This window comes from Mustelus asterias, chromosome 14 (assembly GCF_964213995.1).
Source record: "Mustelus asterias chromosome 14, sMusAst1.hap1.1, whole genome shotgun sequence".
In the NCBI taxonomy this organism is placed as follows: Eukaryota; Metazoa; Chordata; class Chondrichthyes; order Carcharhiniformes; family Triakidae; genus Mustelus; species Mustelus asterias.
The window spans coordinates 30,336,476-30,357,629 of record NC_135814.1 but is presented as its reverse complement, the minus strand read 5'-3'; the positions used below and the strand labels follow the sequence as shown (position 1 = coordinate 30,357,629).

Here is a 21,154-nt window from a genome sequence, read left to right as displayed (position 1 = left end):
AAACTAGGATTGTGAGTATCCTCTGGTAATTCGCGAAGTTCCCGAGATCATCATAGTGGATGAGGCTTTGGGGAAAGGGGGGGGGGCTTTTGCATGCACCTTTCATAGTTTACGACACTGGTAAACTTGTGTAAAGTAAGCATTCCCGTTGTGCCCGTTTTAGTATTCCTTCCATAGCTATAGTCTTATAGAGCATAAGGCATTGTGTGTTTTCCTGGTGTTTGGTGATCTTGACCTTGATGTTTTAACAAATATATATATATATATCTTTGACTTCCATTGGAGTCCGTTTTGATCTTTTCAATTTCTCACCAACGATCTCTGACCAAGTCACAATATTAAATATCCCTTACCATAATTCCGGAGTCTAGAACTGAGGGTACTCTGGGCGCTTTGAAACCACCCACTCAGGAAAGGCTGCCAGGTAGTGGATTGGCAGCGGTTTCCTTTTCTCTCTCTTGGGAGCGCTACTCTAGTGAAGTAGGCGCAAGGTGGCCGTTGTTCCATCGGCGAGAGAGAGAAAATCACTCGGGCATTGGAGGGGTTTGGGTAACGGAGAACCAAACCTAAAATAAGCCCAGTGGAGTTAAAAAGAGGGATCCCGCTACACTGTGTAGTATTTGCATTTCTTGCTGACAGCTTTACATGAAATTTACAGCGCAGAAACAGATCTTTGTGTTTAAGTTTCACGCCAGCCTCCTTCCACTCTACTTGATCACACTATCAGGGTAACTTGCAGCTTCTTTCTTCTTCATGTGTTCATCAAGTGCATTGAATTTATCTGCACTAGAATCATAGAATGGAGGATATTCAGCACAATGGCTTTGTGTCTGTTCTCTGCGACGGTGCGTAATAGCGTAGGGTTTCAAGGTATAAAATTTTTAAAACGCTAAAGTCCAAATTCTTAATTTCTAACATTGGAGTCCTTATTTGTGATTGGCTTACACACTTATCAATCAAGTAAAATTAGTGAAGCAAGATTTTACAGAAAGTTCGAATTACTGAAGACAACGTAGGTGTTTCTCATCTCACAAGATCCTGGGAATTCATGACATGGGCAATGTCTCTCTCTTGTCTTTCAAGGGATGTTGAACTGTGTCCAGCAGAGTCATATCCCGATCGCTGTCCTTCCCTGCAACCCCCAATCACTGTCTATCCTGAACCCCCATCCTCCAGTCGCGGGCCTTCCGTTTCCCCCACTGGGCCAGTTCCGATCTAGACACCCACCTCCCATCCACCACCCCGGCCCCGGTCCAGCCCCAAACCCCAATCTCCCCCACCCCCGAGCCAGCCCCAAACCCCAATAGAACAAATAGAACAAAGAACAATACAGCACAGGAACAGGCCCTTCGGCCCTCCAAGCCCGCGCCGCTCCCTGGTCCAAACTAGACCATTCTTTTGTATCCCTCCATTCCCACTCCATTCATGTGGCTATCTAGATAAGTCTTAAACGTTCCCAGTTTGTCCGCCTCCACCACCGTGCCCGGCAGCGCATTCCAGGCCCCCACCACCCTCTGTGTAAAATATGTCCTTCTGATATCTGTGTTAAACCTCCCCCCCCCCACCTTGAACCTATGACCCCTCGTGAACGTCACCACCGACCTGGGAAAAAGCTTCCCACCGTTCACCCTATCTATGCCTTTCATAATTTGATACACCTCTATTAGGTCTCCCCTCATCCTCCGTCTTTCCAGTGAGAACAACCCCAGTTTACCCAATCTCTCCTCATAACTAAGCTCTTCCATACCAGGCAACATCCTAGTAAACCTTCTCTGCACTCTCTCTAAAGCCTCTACGTCCTTCTAGTAGTGTGGTGACCAGAACTGGACGCAGTGTTCCAAATGCAGCCGAACGAACGTTCTATACAACTGCAACATCAGACCCCAACTTTTATACTCCATGCCCCGTCCTATAAAGGCAAGCATGCCATATGCCTTATTCACTACCTTCTCCACCTGTGATGTCACCTTCAAGGATCTGTGGACTTGCACACCCAGATCCCTCTGTGTATCTACACCCTTTATGGTTCTGCCATTTATCGTATAGCTCCCCCCTACGTTAGTTCTACCAAAATGCATCACTTCGCATTTATCTGGATTGAACCCCATCTGCCATTTCTTTGCCCAAATTTCCAGCCTATCTATATTCTTCTGTAGCCTCTGACAATGTTCCTCACTATCTGCAAGTCCAGCCATTTTTGTGTCGTCCGCAATCTCCCCCACCCTGGGCCAGCCCCAATCTACACCCCCCCATGACATTCCTCGATCCCCCAAGCCGATGACCAGGCCTGAACACCGCCCCCCCCGCCCCGCCCCCGCCATGACCAGCCCCGATCCTCTCCTCCCTCTCTCACTGATCCCAGTGCAGAGTGGCAGTGGGACCCAGCACTTGTGAAAGAAAAAGGTTTGGGTCTTAACACCACATGTGCTTGGTAGCAGATGTATTCAGAGGAATATGAAAGGCAAAACAAGGAAATAAGTGAAAGCAAAAAGTTTGATTTCATTCACATGGTTGAGGTAACAGCAGTTAAAGAAAGAATTACCAGCAGCAGAAATGGTAGACATTGAACCCATCAGTCAGGGTTGTATGTGAACACAGTTCCAGCCAAATATCCAACTGGGGCCTCCGCGCGGCTCCCAGCCTAAGTTTTGTGTGTGGACAGAACCATGCTAAAAATCAGCATAACAGGCATTACCATGCATTTGCATACCTTAGCATGTTATTAATGGGTACGTGACTGGAATTTTCGTCCCTGCTAGCATCTCCTCCCCACTCTGGCGTGATGTCAGGCTGGCAGGGTTTACAATTGCTGTATCAAAGTCGGGAGTTGGTGTGGCAGAGTTGAACAGGAGTAAGGAGGTAAGTTTTATGGAGCTGCAGCCCCTGGAGTGCAGGGGAGTTTGGAAGCAGAGCCTGGAAACTTCCAGCTTGCTGTGGGGCACTTCCCGGAGAGCTGGAAATGCTGTCCCCAGGCCCAGGGATATTCCATGTAGTGTTCGTGGGGTGGGGTATTATCCTTTACTGACTGCTGGTCAGGCTGCTGTCTGCAGCCACTGGACTATTCCATTTTTATGGCTGTGGGGTGTGGTGAGGGACAGGACTGCTGGGGTTTAAGGAGGGGGGGGGTGGGAAGTGCACCATGTGCTGCTTGAGGGCTCATCAGTTCAGGTAGCTGGTGCTCCAAGTAGGAGTGCTGTGGTTAACATAGACACTCACACTGCATGTACTCTGCAGTGAATGGGAATCCATCTTGTGATAATTAGCAGTCTGTCCCCGCCCCGTGTCCCTGACCTGCAGCACATGCTTGGAAGGGAATGCTGTAGCTGCAGTCATGGCAATGGCTCAAGGGAATGCAATGGCCACGCCTGCACACCAATCTGCATACTGTCCCGGCCTATGTTCACTCTGGCCTCTCTCTTTCTCTTTATATACTCAAATAAACTTTTGTTCCAATCCCAGTTGATGTGAAAAACAGTTGGGAACATCCAGAATGGAACCTTGGTTCAAAAAATCGTAATTTTAACTTTGTTCGAAAATGTGGAAGAACAGTGTCACAGGAATGCCAATTAACAACAAAAAAATTTATTGCACACAAAACGTTTCACTATAAACAATACTCCTTCACTCCTACCTATCTTCACAAATGTATACAGATTTCAGAGATAACTTTGAGACAGATGCCATTTAATTGATCTCTTGTGGAATTTTGATCAGATTCCCCCAAAATGGTTGCCACATGAGTGTTTCCAAACTTCAGTCTCAGAAAGACATGTTGTAAAGTCTTCTTTCAAACAAAGCTTTCTCTCCACTGTTTTAACAGGGATCTGCCTCCGGCTTTCCTAACTCTCCTTTCAGTACTTTCTTTGTCTTGGATTGCCACAACATCCAAACCTCTCCACAAAAATCAGGTACTCAGTCCCAACAGAATACGATGGTTTCCAAAGGTTGGAAATAAAGACACTAAACATATGAATGTGCTTGATCTCTGCCTTTTCTCTAGCTAATTTCGCCCAGGTCTGCACTTTCAACTCTGTCTTTAGCTTCAGTGACCATGGCCCTGTTCCAAGGGCAGTTCTTCTTTGTTCCTTTAACTTCAAATTTCCTGGAAACTTCTTGTTTCTAGAACTAGCTGTCCTTTACCTTCTATGGACTTGTTTTCTTGCTTATTACTCCATTGTATTATTTGCCTGCTTCTAGCAAAGCTTTGAGAGATGTTCCATCTCTCCCTGCTTAGTTCATTCTATTCTGGTTTCCATTTTAAAATAACCTCAAAGGAGGTACTTTCCCTAAAAGTGAGCCCTTGTTGCTAAGCAACATCATATTGTTTCCCCAACCTCATGTTTACTTTTCCTGTTGTAAACTCTCTCTCAGCATAATAGAAACACAGTTTGAATAGAAACCAGAACCCATATAAATGCAAACACCTGTGCTGAACATGAAGCTAACTTAACCCTTTCTTACACAAAAACGCTAAATTAAACCCACTTAAATCTATTCCATATTTCTAATCTCTACTAATAAATAAACATATGTATATATATATCCCTTAAGTACCTTTGTTTCCTGACACTCTCTGTTTTTATATTGCTTGCTAGTTTACCCGCATAATTTATCTTTTTAAAGTAAAGTTTTAACGTTTATTTATTAGTCACAGGCAAGGCTTACATTAGCATTACAATGAAGTTATTGTGAAATTCCTCTTCACCCTTCACTCTTTGCCCTTTATCTTTAACCTCTTTATTTTTTGGTCAGCTTTTGTTGGTCTTTAAAACTTTACCAACACACTGGATTACCACTAATCTTTGCAACAGTGTATGCTATCTCTTTCAGTTTAATATTATCCTTAACTTCCTTGGTTAACCATGATTGATTTATCCCCTTCCTAGAATTCTTCTTCATCACAGGGATATGTCTTTGTTGTGAGTCATGAACTATCTTCATAAACATCTGCCATTGCTGATCAACCATCTTGCCTGCTAAACTCCATTCCCAGTCCACTCCAGCCAACTCTGCTCTCATTCCATTGTAATTATCCTTATTTAAGTTTAGCAAAGTTGTTTCTGACCCACGTTTCTCACCATCAAATTGAGTGCTATGGTCACTGTTTACTTGGGGATCTTTTACTCTAAGATTGTTTATGAAACCTGCCTCATTACACATTACCAGATCCAATATAGCCTGATCCCTGGTTGGATCCACAACACAGTGTTCGACGAAAATGTTACAAATACAAGGCAAAATCTTATCAAACAATGGCAGTGTTGGCTCTGGCCCAAAAAATTGAATGTTTCCCATCGATGGTGCCGGCATGTTTTTGGGCTGAATATTGTGCCTCATTAATGAAAATTTTTATACCAATTACTTTCACGCCACACCAGCGGCGTGTTCCCTCTAACTTGCCTGTGCTGCAATTACATAACTGCTACAAGCACAGGGGAGAACCATATAAATGGCTCCCCAGCATTGCCCACAATGACTGCAGGGGATGGCAGTCAAGAAGGCAGCACCGCACTTTTTGGAGGAGGCACTGACCAGACTGCTCAACGGAGTGGCACAGAGGTGGGAAACCCTGTATCCCCGCTTGAGGAGATGGCCTTCCAGCAGGGTCACCACCCATGCCTGGGATGCAGCGTGTGACATTGGTGTACCTTTAAGAAGGTTTTTTTTAAAATCGTGATTTCTGTAGCTCTCACAGCTTCAGTGTTTATCAGCTCACAGCTTAGTTGATCTCAGTGCTGCCAGGTTGGCTACCAGATGTCTTTTTATTGCTCCTTAAGTGGCTTAAATGAGGTTTCCTCTGCGATTAGTTTGATGATCCTGCATTGTTGGAAGGACGGTCATGTGCTTTTGGATAGTTTTTTTTCCAGTGAGTTTAAGGTTTCATTTTGTGTTTGGCTGCAGTTAGAGTTGAGGTTGAGAAGGGCAACCAGCTGAAAGGAAGTGTTTTCTCTCTCTTCCTATTGTTTTGGAAATTCTGCTGGTTATCTAAAAGCAAAGTCTTGCATTCCTGCAGTGAAGATTCTCGGGTTAGTGGCTTGACCAGAAGATGTCTCCCTGGGGTTCTGAGAAGCTGTGTTGACTTCACAAACTGTTCGGAGTGAATCCAGAGAACGGCAGAGTTCAACCAAAGAACTCAATTTCCAGTATCACATGAGCATTAGACTTTGCTGTGTTGAACCTGTTTAAAGGGTTTTGTCTATGGCATGGATTTTGTCTGATTGGAACTTCTTACACATATTTGTTAAGGGTTTTACATTATAGTTTTGTTTCTGGTTTGTAATTGATAAAATTTCTTGCTAATTTTCTGACTATAAATGTAACTATATTCTTAAATAAACTTTGTTTTATAAAAGCTCCCTAGGGAGTCATATGAAACATACCTGAAGTGAAACGTATCATACTTATCGTAGCCAAATTCAAGGTGCAAACCTTATGATCCAGATGCGCTCCATAAAACACTTTGAAGTTTTTGACCTGAACCACAACAAGTGGCAGCCCTGGTCAGTGCAAGCGCACTCCAGAAGAGGATGGGGCAGCAGTGTCATAAGAAGATGAACGATCTTCTTTGCTCATCCAGGAAGGGAAAGACCCCCAGTCTCCCACTGGATCTCCTTGCACACTCCTCACGCCCCCAACTCTTTCTCTCACTCAGCCACCATGTCTTTGCCAGCACCAGGCACCAGGTTCCCTCCTCCCTCCCACCATCATTATGTTCCCCCAGTAGCTGCTATACTCTTCACACTCCAGCTCCCCATCGAGCCCCGCTCCTGCCATACCTCATCACCATCTTAAATATCAAAACTCCCACCGACACTCTTCCTCTCTGTGCTAGTGCAGAACAAACTGGAGCACAACAGGCATCAGCAGGCGCAGCCAGTTGGAGTCATGCCAAAGCTGAGAACCCTCACACACTTTGAGGAGTGAGCCCTCAAGCTGATCAGGGAGGAGGAAGGGCTCGTCTGCACTACTGGTAAAGTAGGGGCAGCAGAGAGATTTGAGAATTGTCAGCGCAAATGCTGTCATTCCATAAGTCTCAAATGAGTAATCAATGTTCCCTCCATATTCCCTGTAATGGACTGATGCCATCTCCCTTTTCTTGCAGACCTACCAGTGGAACAGGACAGACCATCCTCGTGCCCCACCAAACTCCAGCTGTTCCAAGAGGGGCTTCTCCGACCCCACCATTGAAGAGGTATCACAGCTGTCACCCGCTCCTGGCACCAGTGCAGATACTCACACCTTGGTGGGTTTACTAAGCGGACAGGCTTCTGGTAACTCACTGGTGAGCACTTCACAGCTGAAGATCCACAGCAAGTGGAGGTGGGGACATCCCCGGGAACTGGCATTTGGAGGGAAGTCAGAGCCCAAGAATCTGCTGAGTCCCTTGCTGATGGTGTGCCCCTGGGTCTGGTTGTCACACAGCTGGAGGTTTGTCCTTTTGTTCTCTGCTTTAAAAATTCTTCAAAGCTATTGGTGTCTTACCTATTGTACATGAGCATGCCTGGACAAGAAAGCCAACATATACTTACAAAACTTGCATTAGTCTTCCAAAATGGACACTACATTGTGATATATATGCAAAGATGTTTCAGATTTAATAATAGAAATTTGCCTTTCTAACCAGTAAAAGAATACTCCTTGCCTTGTGAACTTCCAGCAAGTATACAAAGATAGGCCGTAATACAGTTCCAACCGATTCCAGAAAATGCTTCAAAACCGATTGGAGTTTGGTGAGCTCTGATACGTTATATGAGAATGTCCAAACAAAAGAACCAATATTTATCAAGTTGGGTTCATTCTGGCAGCCCACAGAAATATTCTCCACTGACATATAAAAAAATGCAAATACACAACCTAGTCCATTGAACCGTATACTTCAATTCTTGATCCTTACATCAGAAGATTTTTAAAAATTCAGTCTTGGGAAATAGGTGTTGCTGACTGGCCAGCATTTATTGTCCATTCAGGAAATGAACCTGGTCAGGTGTCAGATCTCTCAGTGGGAGAGCATTTTGGAGATAGTGATCATAATTCTATCTCCTTTACAATAGCATCGGAGAGAGATAAGATCAGACAAGTTAGAAAAATGTTTAATTGGAGTAAGGGGAATTATGAGGCTATCAGGCAGGAAATTGGAGGCTTAAATTGGAAAGAGGTTTTCTCAGGGAAATGTACGGAAGAAATGTGGCAAATGTTCAGGGAATATTTGTCTGGAGTTCTGCATCGCAACATTCCAATGAGACAGGGAAGTTATGGTAAGTTACAGGAACCATGGTATACAAAGGCTGTAATGAATCTAGTCAAGAAGAAAAGAAAAGCTTACAAAAAGTTCAGGGAGCTAGGTAATGTTGGAGATCTGGAAGAGCATACGGCTAATAGGAAGGATCTTAAGAAGGAAATTAGGAGAGCCAGAAGGGGTCATGAGAAGGCCTTGGCAGGCAGGATTAGGGAAAACCCCAAGGCATTCTACAAGTATGTGAAGAGCAAGAGGATAAGACGTGAAAGAATAGGACCTATCAAGTGTGACGGTGGGAAAGTTTGTATGGAACCGGAAGAAATAGCAGAGGTACTTAATGAATACTTTACTTCAGTATTCACTATGGAAAAGGATCTTGGTGGTTGTAGTGCAGACTTGCAGTGGACTGAAAAGCTTGAGCATGTAAATATTAAGAAAGAGGATGTGTTGGAGCTTTTGAAAAGCATCAAGTTAGATAAGTCGCCGGGACCGGATGAGATGTACCCCAGGCTACTGTGGGAGGCGAGGGAGGAGATTGCTGAGGCTCTGGCGATGATCTTTGCATCATCAATGGAGATGGGAGAGGTTCCGGAGGATTGGAGGATTGCGGATGTTGTTCCTTTATTCAAGAAAGGGAGTAGAGATAGCCCTGGAAATTATAGACCAGTGAGTCTAACCTCAGTGGTTGGTAAGTTGATGGAGAAGATCCTGAGAGGCAGGATTTATGAATGTTTGGAGAGGTATAATATGATTAAGAATAGTCAGCATGGCTTTGTCAAAGGCAGATCATGCCTTACGAGCCTGATTGAATTTTTTGAGCATGTGACTAAACACATTGATGAAGGAAGAGCAGTAGATATAGTATATATGGACTTCAGCAAGGCATTTAATAAGGTGCCCCATGCAAGGCTTATTGAGAAAGTGAGGGGGCATGGGATCCAAGGGCACATTGCTTTGTGGATCCAGAACTGGCTTGCCCACAGGAGGCAAAGAGTGGTTATAGATGGGTCATATTCTGCATGGAGGTCGGTCACCAGTGGAGTGCCCCAGGGATCTGTTCTGGGACCCTTACTCTTTGTGATTTTTATAAATGACCTGGACGAGGAAGTGGAGGGATGGGTTGGTAAGTTTGCTGATGACACAAATGGTGGAGGTATTGTGGATAGTGTGGAGGGATGTCAGAAGTTGCAGTGAGACATTGATAGGATGCAAGACTGAGCGGAGAAGTGGCAGATGGAGTTCAACCCAGATAAGTGTGAGGTGGTTCATTTTGGCAGGTCAAATAGGATGGCGGAACATAATATTAATGGTAGGACTCTTGGCAGTGTGGAAGATCAGAAAGATCTTGGGGTCCGAGTTCATAGGACGTTCAAAGCAGCTGTGCAGATTGAGGCTGTGGTTAAGAAGGCGTATGGTATACTGGCCTTCATCAATCGAGGAATTGAGTTTAGGAGTCGTGAGATAATATCGCAGCTATATAGGAACCTGGTCAGACCCCACTTGGAGTACTGTGCTCAGTTCTGGTCACCTCATTACAGGAAGGATGTGGAAGCCATAGAAAGGGTGCAGAGGAGATTTACAAGGATGTTGCCTGGGTTGAGAAGCATGCCTCATGAGGATAGGTTGAGTGAGCTCGCCCTTTTCTCCTTGGAGAGACGAAGGATGAGGGGTGACCTGATAGAGGTGTATAAGATGTTGAGAGGTATTGATCGAGTGGACAGTCAGAGGATTTTTCCTAGGGCTGAAATGGTTGCCACAAGAGGTCACAGGTTTAAGGTGCTGGGGAGTAGGTACAGAGGAGATGTCAGGGGTAAGTTTTTCACTCAGAGGGTGGTGGGTGCGTGGAATGGGCTGCCAGCAATGGTGGTGGAGGCAGATTCGATCGGGTCTTTTAAGAGACTTTTAGATAAGTACATGGATGTGGAGGCTTTGGAGAGGGTGCAGAGGAGGTTTACCAGGATGTTGCCTGGTATGGAGGGGAGATCCTATGAGGAGAGGCTGAGGGATTTGGGATTGTTTTCGCTGGAAAGGCGGCGGCTAAGAGGGGATCTTATTGAAACATATAAGATGATTAGAGGTTTAGATAGGGTGGATAGTGATAGCCTTTTTCCTCTGATGGAGAAATCCAGCACGAGGGGGCATGGCTTTAAATTGAGGGGGGGTAGTTATAGAACCGATGTCAGGGGTAGGTTCTTTACCCAGAGGGTGGTGAGGGATTGGAATGCCCTGCCAGCATCAGTAGTAAATGCGCCTAGTTTGGGGGCGTTTAAGAGATCCGTAGATAGGTTCATGGACGAAAAGAAATTGGTTTAGGTTGGAGGGTCACAGTTTTTTTTTTAACTGGTCGGTGCAACATCGTGGGCCGAAGGGCCTGTTCTGCGCTGTAATGTTCTATGTTCTATGTTCTATGTTGCCTGGTATGGAGGGGAGATCCTATGAGGAGAGGCTGAGGGATTTGGGATTGTTTTCGCTGGAAAGGCGGCGGCTAAGAGGGGATCTTATTGAAACATATAAGATGATTAGAGGTTTAGATAGGGTGGATAGTGATAGCCTTTTTCCTCTGATGGAGAAATCCAGCACGAGGGGGCATGGCTTTAAATTGAGGGGGGGTAGTTATAGAACCGATGTCAGGGGTAGGTTCTTTACCCAGAGGGTGGTGAGGGATTGGAATGCCCTGCCAGCATCAGTTGTAAATGCGCCTAGTTTGGGGGCGTTTAAGAGATCCGTAGATAGGTTCATGGACGAAAAGAAATTGGTTTAGGTTGGAGGGTCACAGTTTTTTTTTTTTTAACTGGTCGGTGCAACATCGTGGGCCGAAGGGCCTGTTCTGCGCTGTAATGTTCTATGTTCTATGTTCTATGGAACTTAGTAAGATAGAGGGTTATAGGTAAGCCTAGTAATCGCTAAGGTAGGGACATGTTCGGCACAACTTTGTGGGCTGAAGGGCCTGTATTGTGCTGTAGTTTTTCTATGTTTCTATGTTTCATCCCTAATTGCCGAGGGCAGTTGAGAGTCAACTACATTGCTGAGGCTCTGGAGTCATATGTAGGTAAAGACGGCAGATTTCCTTCCCTAAAGAGGATTAGTGAACCAGATGGGTTTTTCCGACAGTCGGCAATGGTTTCACAGTCATTGGTAGATGCATAATTCCAGATATTTATATATTGAATTCAACTTCCACCACCTACCATGGTGGGATTCAAACCCGAGTCCGGGATTAATAGTCTCGCGATAATACCACTAGGCCAACACCTCCCAGTATCACTGAGTAAGTTTATTTACCTTTATCTTCAAGTCAAACTGGTAATGAAGTAAAGATTCCAGAAGTAAAAAGGGAGCAAATAAATTTATTCTCCTGCAAAAAAAACCCCTGCTATCGATTCTGAGATTAATCAAAATAAACTCTCTACAAGGAAATTATACCATTGACACAAGGATAAAATATAGTTCCGAAGGATCGTGTGTAAGATTCAGCAAAGTAATTCATTTACAAGAACATATTTTTAAAGCTTCTATATTTAACACATTAATATCTATTTGTAATCTTATGGAGAAATAATTTATGCGCCTAAGAACAATTTAGTACAAAGGCTCAATGCATAATTGTTTGATCTTCAAACCAACACATCTGAAGCAAGCACATCAAATCAATAAGAAATTTTTAAGGGAAGTTGGTTGGTTGATGGCTGACTGATTGAAATCAAATCAATATTCAATCACTATTGCTTGCAAATTATTATTGAAAATAATTCTCCCATTTTCCTCTCTGGAGCACTGGGGCTGGCGAACGTATTGAAGAAGTTCAGCCGTTAGATCTGCCGGGACAGTTTTCCGGAAGTGTGCTACTTGTGTGATGAAATCCAACATACGTTCCCCATTTTCATTCCCTTCAATGAAACACTCTGTGATATCCAAGTCAGAGGCAAGTTTATAAATCCGATACTTCATCCTCATTTCATCAAGCGTCTTGTGGACATCAGGAAAAAAATGATTGTTCGAAAATCGAGATATCATGTTTTCCCAAAGTGGATGAAATCCACTGTCATCTGTTAATAATAATATTTGAACAATGTTCGTAAAAGAATACATATTTCATGGAAATTCTGATAGTGTAGATTCCCTTTGGAAATTATTTATGTCATGATAGCATTTTTTGAAAAAGGTGATAATCTAGTTTCCAAAAGAGAAAATGCTGGAAAATCTCAGTAGGTCTGGCAGCATCTATAAGGAGCAAAAAGACGTCAAAGCTAAATGGCATAGAAAGTGGGAGATATTTATACTGTAGGGTGAGGGAATGAAAGATGAGTCATAGCCACAGACACAAGAGGAAGGGCCGCTAATGGCAGTCCATAGGGAGAATAGGAGGTGTGAATGGCCAAACGGCAGAGAAGCTGAAATCAGAAGTGACAGATGAAGATGTGGGGGGAGGGAGGGAGATGGATGGAAGAGAGATAAAATGGAGAAAAAAGGGGAAAAGGGAAACAAAGGAGGAGAAAAGGTGAGGAAAGTGTGGATAAAAAGGGGAAGAGTGTGGTGGGGGGGGGAGAAAAATAAAGAAAGACGGTAAAGAAGTAAAAGGTAGAGAACAGTTAAAAATTAAATAAAATGAAAACAAAGGGGTCGAGGTGGGGTATAATCTAGTATAACATATACATTGCATGTTACCCCTAAAATGTGAGTGCATATATTTCTTTAATGGTTGGAATGTAACAGGAAAGTGTTTGCAAAGCATTTTGTTGTTTGCATTTTGATTTTCTAAATTAGCTTCTCTAATCTCAAATATTGGAGAATCATAAAGATTTACAGCAGAGGCAACGCCAGATCTAATTCCATTCCAGCTCATTTCCTTTGCATGTCAACATTTGCAGTTTTTAAGCATTTAATTCCTTGTTGAAAGTACCCATCAATTCTGCTTCAGCCACAGTTTGTGCAGAACACCCCACATGCTACATGTAGATATGTTTCTTAGACTTTAATTGTTCTGTTATTACCTTTATTACGTGGCCCCCTTTCTCGCTCCTCAATATTGGAAACATTCTAACATGAGTTACTCTATCATAAAATTGGAGACTTTGGTCAGAATCCTGTTTCTCAGTTCGAGTGAATGAATTCCAAGGGAGTGATTTGGAGCCCACACTCTCCATCTGAGGGAATGGCAGCACTTGCTCAAAATCCGGAGAGCGCGATTCGTGCTGGCGAGATTCCGATTTCCGGTCTTCCGGGCCCTTTGCTGGTGGAATGGTATGAAACACGGTGGGACCTCAGAAAGCTAATTTTAATACGTTAGCAAGTCATTAGCGAACTCCAGGACTTCCTCCCTCACCACATATTCAGCGGGTACCAGTGTGATGTCACGCCAGTGCCATTTACAAGAGGACTACATTAGCGTGAACCTAGTGCCTACACCTCTGAGGGGGGTTTTGGAGGTGAGCAGTCAGGCAGCCAGCACCCTCCGCAGTGTGCACTGGCATCGGACAGGACTCAGGATACACAACTTGGCTGGGGATGGGGGTTCCGGAATCATCATTTTGGGGAGAGGGATCGGGAGGGATCACTTGTAGGCCTTACCTTCCCTTCATGTCGGGGCACCCCTTGCTTTAAAGTGCTTGTGAAAGCTGGTATGCAGGCAGCGCTTCCTATGTCCTCCTTCCTGGGTTCCTGTCCATATCGCAGCCGAGGGAATGCCCTTCCTTCGAAGGGGGCTGGCAAGAGGGTGGGAGGGAGATAGCACTGCCATTCTCACACTCCACAGGGATGAGGTGCCAGGTGGGTACAGTGGTTCCCCAAAGCTTGGGTCCTGGCCTGCTTTCGGGCAGCATGGATGTTTGACTGCTTATCTTGGTGTCAAGGGCTGGATGTTCGTGGCTCACAGGAACTGGGAGTGTCAGATGAGCTGGAGATGCCCAGGGTGCCCTGGCTGGAGGGCCCGGGGCTGTACTCCTGCCGATCCTCTTCCCTTTGGGTTCCCAGTAGCACCTGTGTTCTTCCATGGGATGGAGGGGCAGCTGGAATGGGGTCCAGGACCCCCGCCCTCCTCTAGTGCTGACACTCATGGATTCCCACCAGTGTCTGCACCATGCAGTCAAAGCCCTGTGCCATGGTGTGGACATCTCCAGCCATGGATTGCATGTCCTGCACCAAGTTCTCCTCTGTGGACGCCAACCTCGCAGTGTTGGCCTCAGTGCACTGCAGTGATGGCACCATCTCCTCGGATAGAAGGCTATGGGATTCGTCCAGTCAGTCTTGCAGGCTGAGGAGGGCTACTGTCATCCCTTCCTATTACTCGCCTTTGGAGCTCCAGCAGTTGTGGGACGACCAGACCCAGGGGCACACCATCAGCAAGAGGCCCAGCAGAGTCCTGGGCCCCGACATCCCTTCGAGCATCAATTCACTGGGATGTCCCTGCCTCTGCCTGCTGTGGACCTTCAGTTGTGAGGTGCTCACTGGTGAGTGACCCAGAAACCTGACTGATTATTGAACCCAGTGGAGTATCTGCACAGGTGCTGGGTGTGGGTGACAGCTGTGACGCCTCTTCAATGGTGGGGTCAGTGAAGATACCCTCTGAACTACTGGAGTCTGGTGAGTCCAGGGGGCGTGAGGATGGGCTGCCTGTTCCACTGGCTGGCCTGCAAGAGAAAGGAGATGGCGTCAGTGCATTACAGGTTATATGGAGGGGACATTGATTACTCACTGAGACTTGAGGAATGACAGTATTTGTGTTGAGGATTCTCTTGTTTCTCTACTGCCCCCACTTCACCAGCTGCGCAGGCAACGCTCTCCCTCTTCCCCGGCCACCTCGAGAGCACGTTCCTCAAAACGTGTGAGGGTTCTCAGCGAGAGCATGACTCCAGCTGGCCACACCTGCTGACGCCTGTTGTGGTTGGGTTTAACAGGTTTATTTGGTAGCAAAAGCCACTAGCTTTCGGAGAGCTTGCTGCTCCTTTGTCAGGTGAGTGGGGGTTTATTCACAAACAGGGTATATAAAGACACAAACTCAATTTACAAAATAATGGTTGGAAAGCGAGTCTTCACAGGTAATTAAGTCTCATAGTTACAGACAATGTGAGTGGAGAGAGCGTTAAGCACAGGTTAAAGAGATGTGTATTGTCTCCAGCCGGGACAGTTAGTGAGATTTTGCAAGCCCAGGCAAGTCGTGGGGGTTACAGATAGTGTGACATGAACCCAAGGTTGAGGTTGAGGCCGTCCTCATGTGTGCGGAACTTGGCTATCAGTCTCTGCTCAGCGACTCTGCATTGTCGTGTGTCGTGAAGGCCACCTTGGAGAACGCTTACCCGAAGAACAGAGGGCAAATGCCCATGACCGCTGAAGTGTTCCCCAACAGGAAGAGAACACCCTTGCCTGGTGATTGTCGAGCGGTGTTCATTCATCCGCTGTCGTAGCATCTGCATGATCTCCCCAATGTACCATACCTCGGGACATCCTTTCCTGCAGCGTATCAGGTAGACAACGTTGGCCGAGTTGCAAGAGTATGTACCGTGTGCCCGGTGGATGGTGTTCTCACATGAGATGATGGCATCCGTGTCGATGATGCGGCATGTCTTGCAGAGGTTGCTGTGGCAGGGTTGTGTGGTGTCGTGGTCACTGTTCTCCTGAAGGCTGGGTAGTTTGCTGCGGACAATGATCTGTTTGAGGCTGTGCGGTTGTTTGAAGGCAAGAAGTGGGGGTGTGGGGATGGCCTTGGCGAGATGTTTGTCTTCATCAATGACATGTTGAAGGCTCCGGAGAAGATGTCGTAGCTCCTCCGCTCCAGGGAAGTACTGGACGACGAAGGGTACTCTGTCCACCGTGTCCCGTGTTTGTCTTCTGAGGATGTCGGTGCGGTTTTTCGCTGTGGCCCGTCGGAACTGTCGATCGATGAGTCGAGCGCCATATCCTGTTCTTCTGAGGGCATCTTTCAGTGTCTGGAGGTGTCAGTTGCGATCCTCCTCATCTGAGCAGATCCTGTGTATATGGAGGACTTGTCCGTAGAGGATGGCTTCTTTAACGTGTTTCGGGTGGAAGCTGGAGAAGTGGAGCATCGTGAGGTTATCCGTGGGCTTGCGGTACAGTGAAGTGCTAAGGTGACCATCCTTGATGGAGATGCGTGTGTCCAAGAATGCAACCGATTCCGGAGAGTAATCCATGGTGAGTCTGATAGTGGGATGGAACTTGTTGATGTCATCATATAGTTGTTTCAATGATTGTTCACGATGAGTCCAAAGGAAGAAAATGTCATCGATGTAACTAGTGTATCTAGTGCCCTCAGAAGAACAGGATATGGCGCTCGACTCATTGATCAACAGTTCCGACGCGCCACAGCGAAAAACCGCACCGACATCCTCAGAAGACAAACACGGGACACGGCAGGCAGAGTACCCTTTGTCGTCCAGTACTTCCCCGGAGCGGAGAAGCTACGGCATCTCCTCCGGAGCCTTCAACATGTCATTGATGAAGACAAACATCTCGCCAAGACCATCCCCACACCCCCACTTCTTGCCTTCAAACAACCGCACAGCCTCAAACAGACCATTGTCCGCAGCAAGCTACCCAGCCTTCAGGAGAACAGTGACCACGACACCACACAACCCTGCCACAGCAACCTCTGCAAGATGTGCTGGATCATCGACACAGATGCCATCATTTCACGTGAGAACACCATCCACCAGGTACACGGTACATACTCTTGCAACTCGGCCAATGTTGTCTACCTGATACACTGCAGGAAAGGATGTCCCGAGGCATGGTACATTGGGGAGACCATGCAGATGCTATGGCAGCGGATGAATGAACACCGCTCGACAATCACCAGGCAAGACTGTTCTCTTCCTGTTGGGGAACACTTCAGCGGTCACGGGCATTCGGCCTCTGATATTCGGGTAAGCATTCTCCAAGGCGGCCTTCGCGACACACGACAGCGCAGAGTCACTGAGCAGAGGCTGATAGCCAAGTTCCGCACACATGAGGCCGGCCTCAACCGGGATCTTGGGTTCATGTCACACTATCTGTAACCCCCACGACTTGCCTGGGCTTGCAAAATCTCACAAACTGTCCTGTCTGGAGGCAATACACATCTCTTTAACCTGTGCTTCACGCTCTCTCCACTCACATTGTCTGTACCTTTGAGACTTGATTACCTGTAAAGACTCGCATTCCAACCATTATTTTGTAAATTGAGTTTGTGTCTTTATATGCCCTGTTTGTGAACAGAACTCCCACTTACCTGACGAAGGAGCAGCAAGCGCTCCGAAAGCTAGCGGCTTTTGCTAGCAAATAAACCTGTTGGACTTTAACCTGGTGTTGTGAGACTTCTTACTATGTTTACCCCAGTCCAACGCCGGCATCTCCACATCGTGGTTGGGTTTGTCATGCAGTGACACAGAGAGGAAGAGTATCGGTTGGAGTGTTGACATTTAAGATGGTGATGAGATGTGGCAGGCGTGGGGCTTGGGTTGGAGCTGGAGTGTGAGGAGCATAGCAGTCACTGGGGAACATGGTGATTGTGGGAGTGAGCGGGGAACCTGGCACCTGGTGTCGGCAGAGGCCAAGGTGGCTGAGTGAGAGAAAGGGTTGGGGATGCGAGATGTGTATGAGGGGGTCTATTGGGAGACTGGGGGTGGTTCACGTACCCTGGCCGAGTGAAGGAGATCATTCACCTCCTTCCAACTGCTGCCCCATCCTCTTCTGCAGTGCGCTTGCACTTACCAGGGCTGCCGCTGCATCCCAGGCGGGGGTGGTGGTGACCCTGCTGGAAGGCCGTCTCCTGGAGCGGGGATAGAGTTTGTCCCGCCTCTGTTCCACTCCACCCAGCATCCTGACGAGGGCTCCCTCTGAAAATCACGGTGATGCCTTCTAGTCTGCCAGTGCCTGCAATCATTGTGGAGCAAGTGCCGGGAGCCATTTATATGGAGCTCCCTAATGGTTGCAGCAGTTGAGTTGTTGTGGGGTGGGTGAGGGAGCACACTGCTGAAGCGGTATTAAACTCGTGGGCGTAAAACTTATAGCGAATGAGCATAGTGCCTGAAAACATGTTGATGCCATCAGCAGGAAACACTCGGCTTTCACGCAGGGACCAACATTCTGCCATTTTCTTTGGTAAATTTTCACCCAATATAACGATTTACTTTATTCCATGAGTTACTCCAAAAGTGGCAATCTTTTTATGTATATAACAGGTTGTACAGAATGAAACATCAGGAGGAAGATAAATAGCAAAATTAATAAATTTGTTTTTCACGTTCATTGTGGAATTTCAGTTTGTACAGAGGCTACGAGTGCTCAGCTGTCAGAAAGACTGGACAATCACATACCTGAAGTATGGATTATTAAAAGTTTGCCGTTAGTTTCCAGAAGGCTGTGGAAGTACTTGATGGTATCATGAATATTTTCCACAAAATACAACATCTAGACAAAAAAAGACAGAAATACAAATATATTCTCACATAATCTACATCGGTAATCTCAAAATGAATTGCGAAGAGGTCCCTCACAGTGTCTAAAGTCAATGGCCTTGAAATTCTGTTTGGGACCAAGTAGAAACCCTCACAGATTACTGATTGATTTTGATTTTGATGTGATTTGATTTGATTTATTGTTGTCACATGCAATAGCATACAGTGAAAAGTATTGTTTCTTGCGTGCTATACAGACAAAGCATACCGTTCATAGAGAAGGAAATGAGAGAGTGCAGGATGCAGTGTTACAGTCATAGCTAGGGTGTAGAGAAAGATCAACTTAATGCAAGGAAGGTCCATTCAAAAGTCTGATGGCAGCAGGGAAGAAGCTGTTCTTGAGTCGGTTGGTACGTGTCCTCAGACTTTTGTATCGATAGCGGCACGATAGCACAGTGGTTAGCACTGCTGCTTCACAGCTCCAGGGACCTGGGTTCGATTCCCGGCTTGGGTCACTGTCTGTGTGGAGTTTGCACATTCTCCTCGTGTCTGCGTGGGTTTCCTCCGGGTGCTCCGGTTTCCTCCCACAGTCCAAAGATGTGCAGGTTAGGTTGATTGGCCATGCTAAAAATTGCCCTCAGTGTCCTGAGATGTGTAGGTTGCAGGGATTAGTGGGTAGATATGGGGGTCGGGCCTGGGTGGGATTGTGGTCGGTGCAGACTCGATGGGCCGAATGGCCTCTTTCTGCACTGTAGGGTTTCTTCTTCTTCTTCTTTGATTTACCCGACAGAAGAAGGTGGAAGAGAGAATGTCCAGGGTGCGTGGGGTCCTTAATTATGCTGGCTGCTTGGCCGAGACAGTGGGAGGTAAAGACAGAGTCAATGGATGGGAGGCTGGTTTGTGTGATGGATTGGGTGACATTCACGACCTTTTGTAGTTTCTTGTGGTCTTGGGCAGAGCAGGAGCCATTGATGAGATGTTTCTGCCAAGACTGCACTCTGCTTTCTTTGGTGTAATCTCTGCCCTCTCATGGAAAATATGTGAAAACATTTGTTCTTCTCCCAAACATCTACATCTGGGTGAGTTTTGCATACTGTGGAAATGACACAAAAATACCCTTCTGAGACCTCAGCACTGAGCAGCTGTGTTCTCTTATAGGCTTTGGAACCAGATTTTAAATCCAAGGCACTGAATCCCAAAAGAGTCATTCACCCAGTCCCAAATCTCCTGAAAAGGTTGAAGGTTTTGTCACTTTCTTCTCCAAGGTTTCCTTTCAGGCCTTTTTCCCTTTCACTGGAGCAAGGTGACAATAATCCCATAGTCCAACCCTCTGTTAGGATTGGAATTACTGGGACAATATTCAGACCCCAAATCTCCTGGAGAGATTCTACACTGCGGAAAGTGTAATGATGAAGACCCTAAATCAGAGTGCAATGACCCAGTCCCCATCACAAATTACAGTGATGGTAATTGGATCAATTATACTAATCTGCAGGGCAGGCACACAACTCCAGTAAAGATGCTTCTGCTGCACTCATCAAAATGGAAACAAGAATATCCAGAGGGATTGTTTTGAGCTTCTGCAGACTTTCTCATTTCTGCCAAAATTTGAGTCCTGGGTTGACCTTTCCTGAATCTTTTATGAAGAGCATATTGGGCAAAATTGCCAAGAACAATGTGATATTATTACTTTGAATGGGCATGGAAACCACCATTGAAACCATCATGTGGTCACAGCAGAACTGAACGTCTACCCCACTGTTCATAGAAATTATTTAAGGAGTGAGATGGGATGTTCCAGCAATTCTTGCCCTCCCACTGTCTCTTCCATGTGGTGGCTGAGCCAGCAGCAGACCCCACAGGCCAGCCCCAGTGAGGCCTGAGGAAAATGGCTGCAGCTGTTTTTAAGAACTGGAGATTTAGTGGAAGGTCCCCAACCGCATTACTTTCCATCCCTTCCCCCCCGCCCCATGTGGAGTGCGAATGGCCATTTGCAACTCCCGCTGGCCACACAGCACCGGGGAACTCGTTGTGGGAGTGTCGTCTTTGGCGGAATCTTTATAGAGACTTATAAAATTTTAACAGGACTAGATAGGGTAAATGCAGTGAGGATGTTCCCGATGGTGGGGGAGTCCAGAACCAGGGGTCACAGTCTGAGGATACAGGGTAGACCATTTAGGACAAAGATAAGATATTCCTTCACCCAAAGAATGGTGAACCTATGGAATTCATTACCACAGGAAGTAGTTGATGCCAAAACATTGAATGTATTCAAGAGGCAGCTGGATATAGCACTTGGGGCAAATGGGATCAAATGTTATGGGGGAAAAGCAGGATTAGGTATTGAGTTGGATGATCAGCCATGATCGTAATGAATGGCAGAGTAGGCTTGAAAGGCCAAATGGCCTCCTCCTGCTCCTATCTTCTATGTTTCTATGTTTCTATCTTCCAGAAGATCCCCGTCTAAATGACACAGCTGTTCCATAGATGTGCGGGTTAGGTGCGTTGGCCATGCTAAATTGCCCCTCAG

General features: G+C 46.2%; 1 protein-coding gene and 1 pseudogene across 2 annotated transcripts in view; one reads left to right on the top strand and one right to left on the bottom strand.

Moving 5' to 3' along the window:
• Positions 1 to 2,434: 2,434 nt before the first annotated feature.
• LOC144504130 (histamine N-methyltransferase-like) overlaps positions 2,435 to 21,154 on the top strand; it is a 64,619-nt pseudogene continuing 45,899 nt past the window's right edge.
• Positions 11,497 to 21,154, bottom strand: part of LOC144503556 (histamine N-methyltransferase-like) — a 77,369-nt gene continuing 67,711 nt past the window's right edge. The window contains exons 5-6 of one of the 2 annotated variants that reach the window (XM_078228038.1): positions 18,544 to 18,637; positions 11,497 to 12,282 (exon numbers count right to left, since the gene is read on the bottom strand). In XM_078228038.1, coding sequence (XP_078084164.1) covers positions 11,942 to 12,282; positions 18,544 to 18,637 — 435 coding nt within the window. In that variant the 3' untranslated portion in view covers positions 11,497 to 11,941. The remainder of the gene's footprint in view (positions 12,283 to 18,543; positions 18,638 to 21,154) is intronic. The other variant, XM_078228039.1, reaches the window with a different exon arrangement.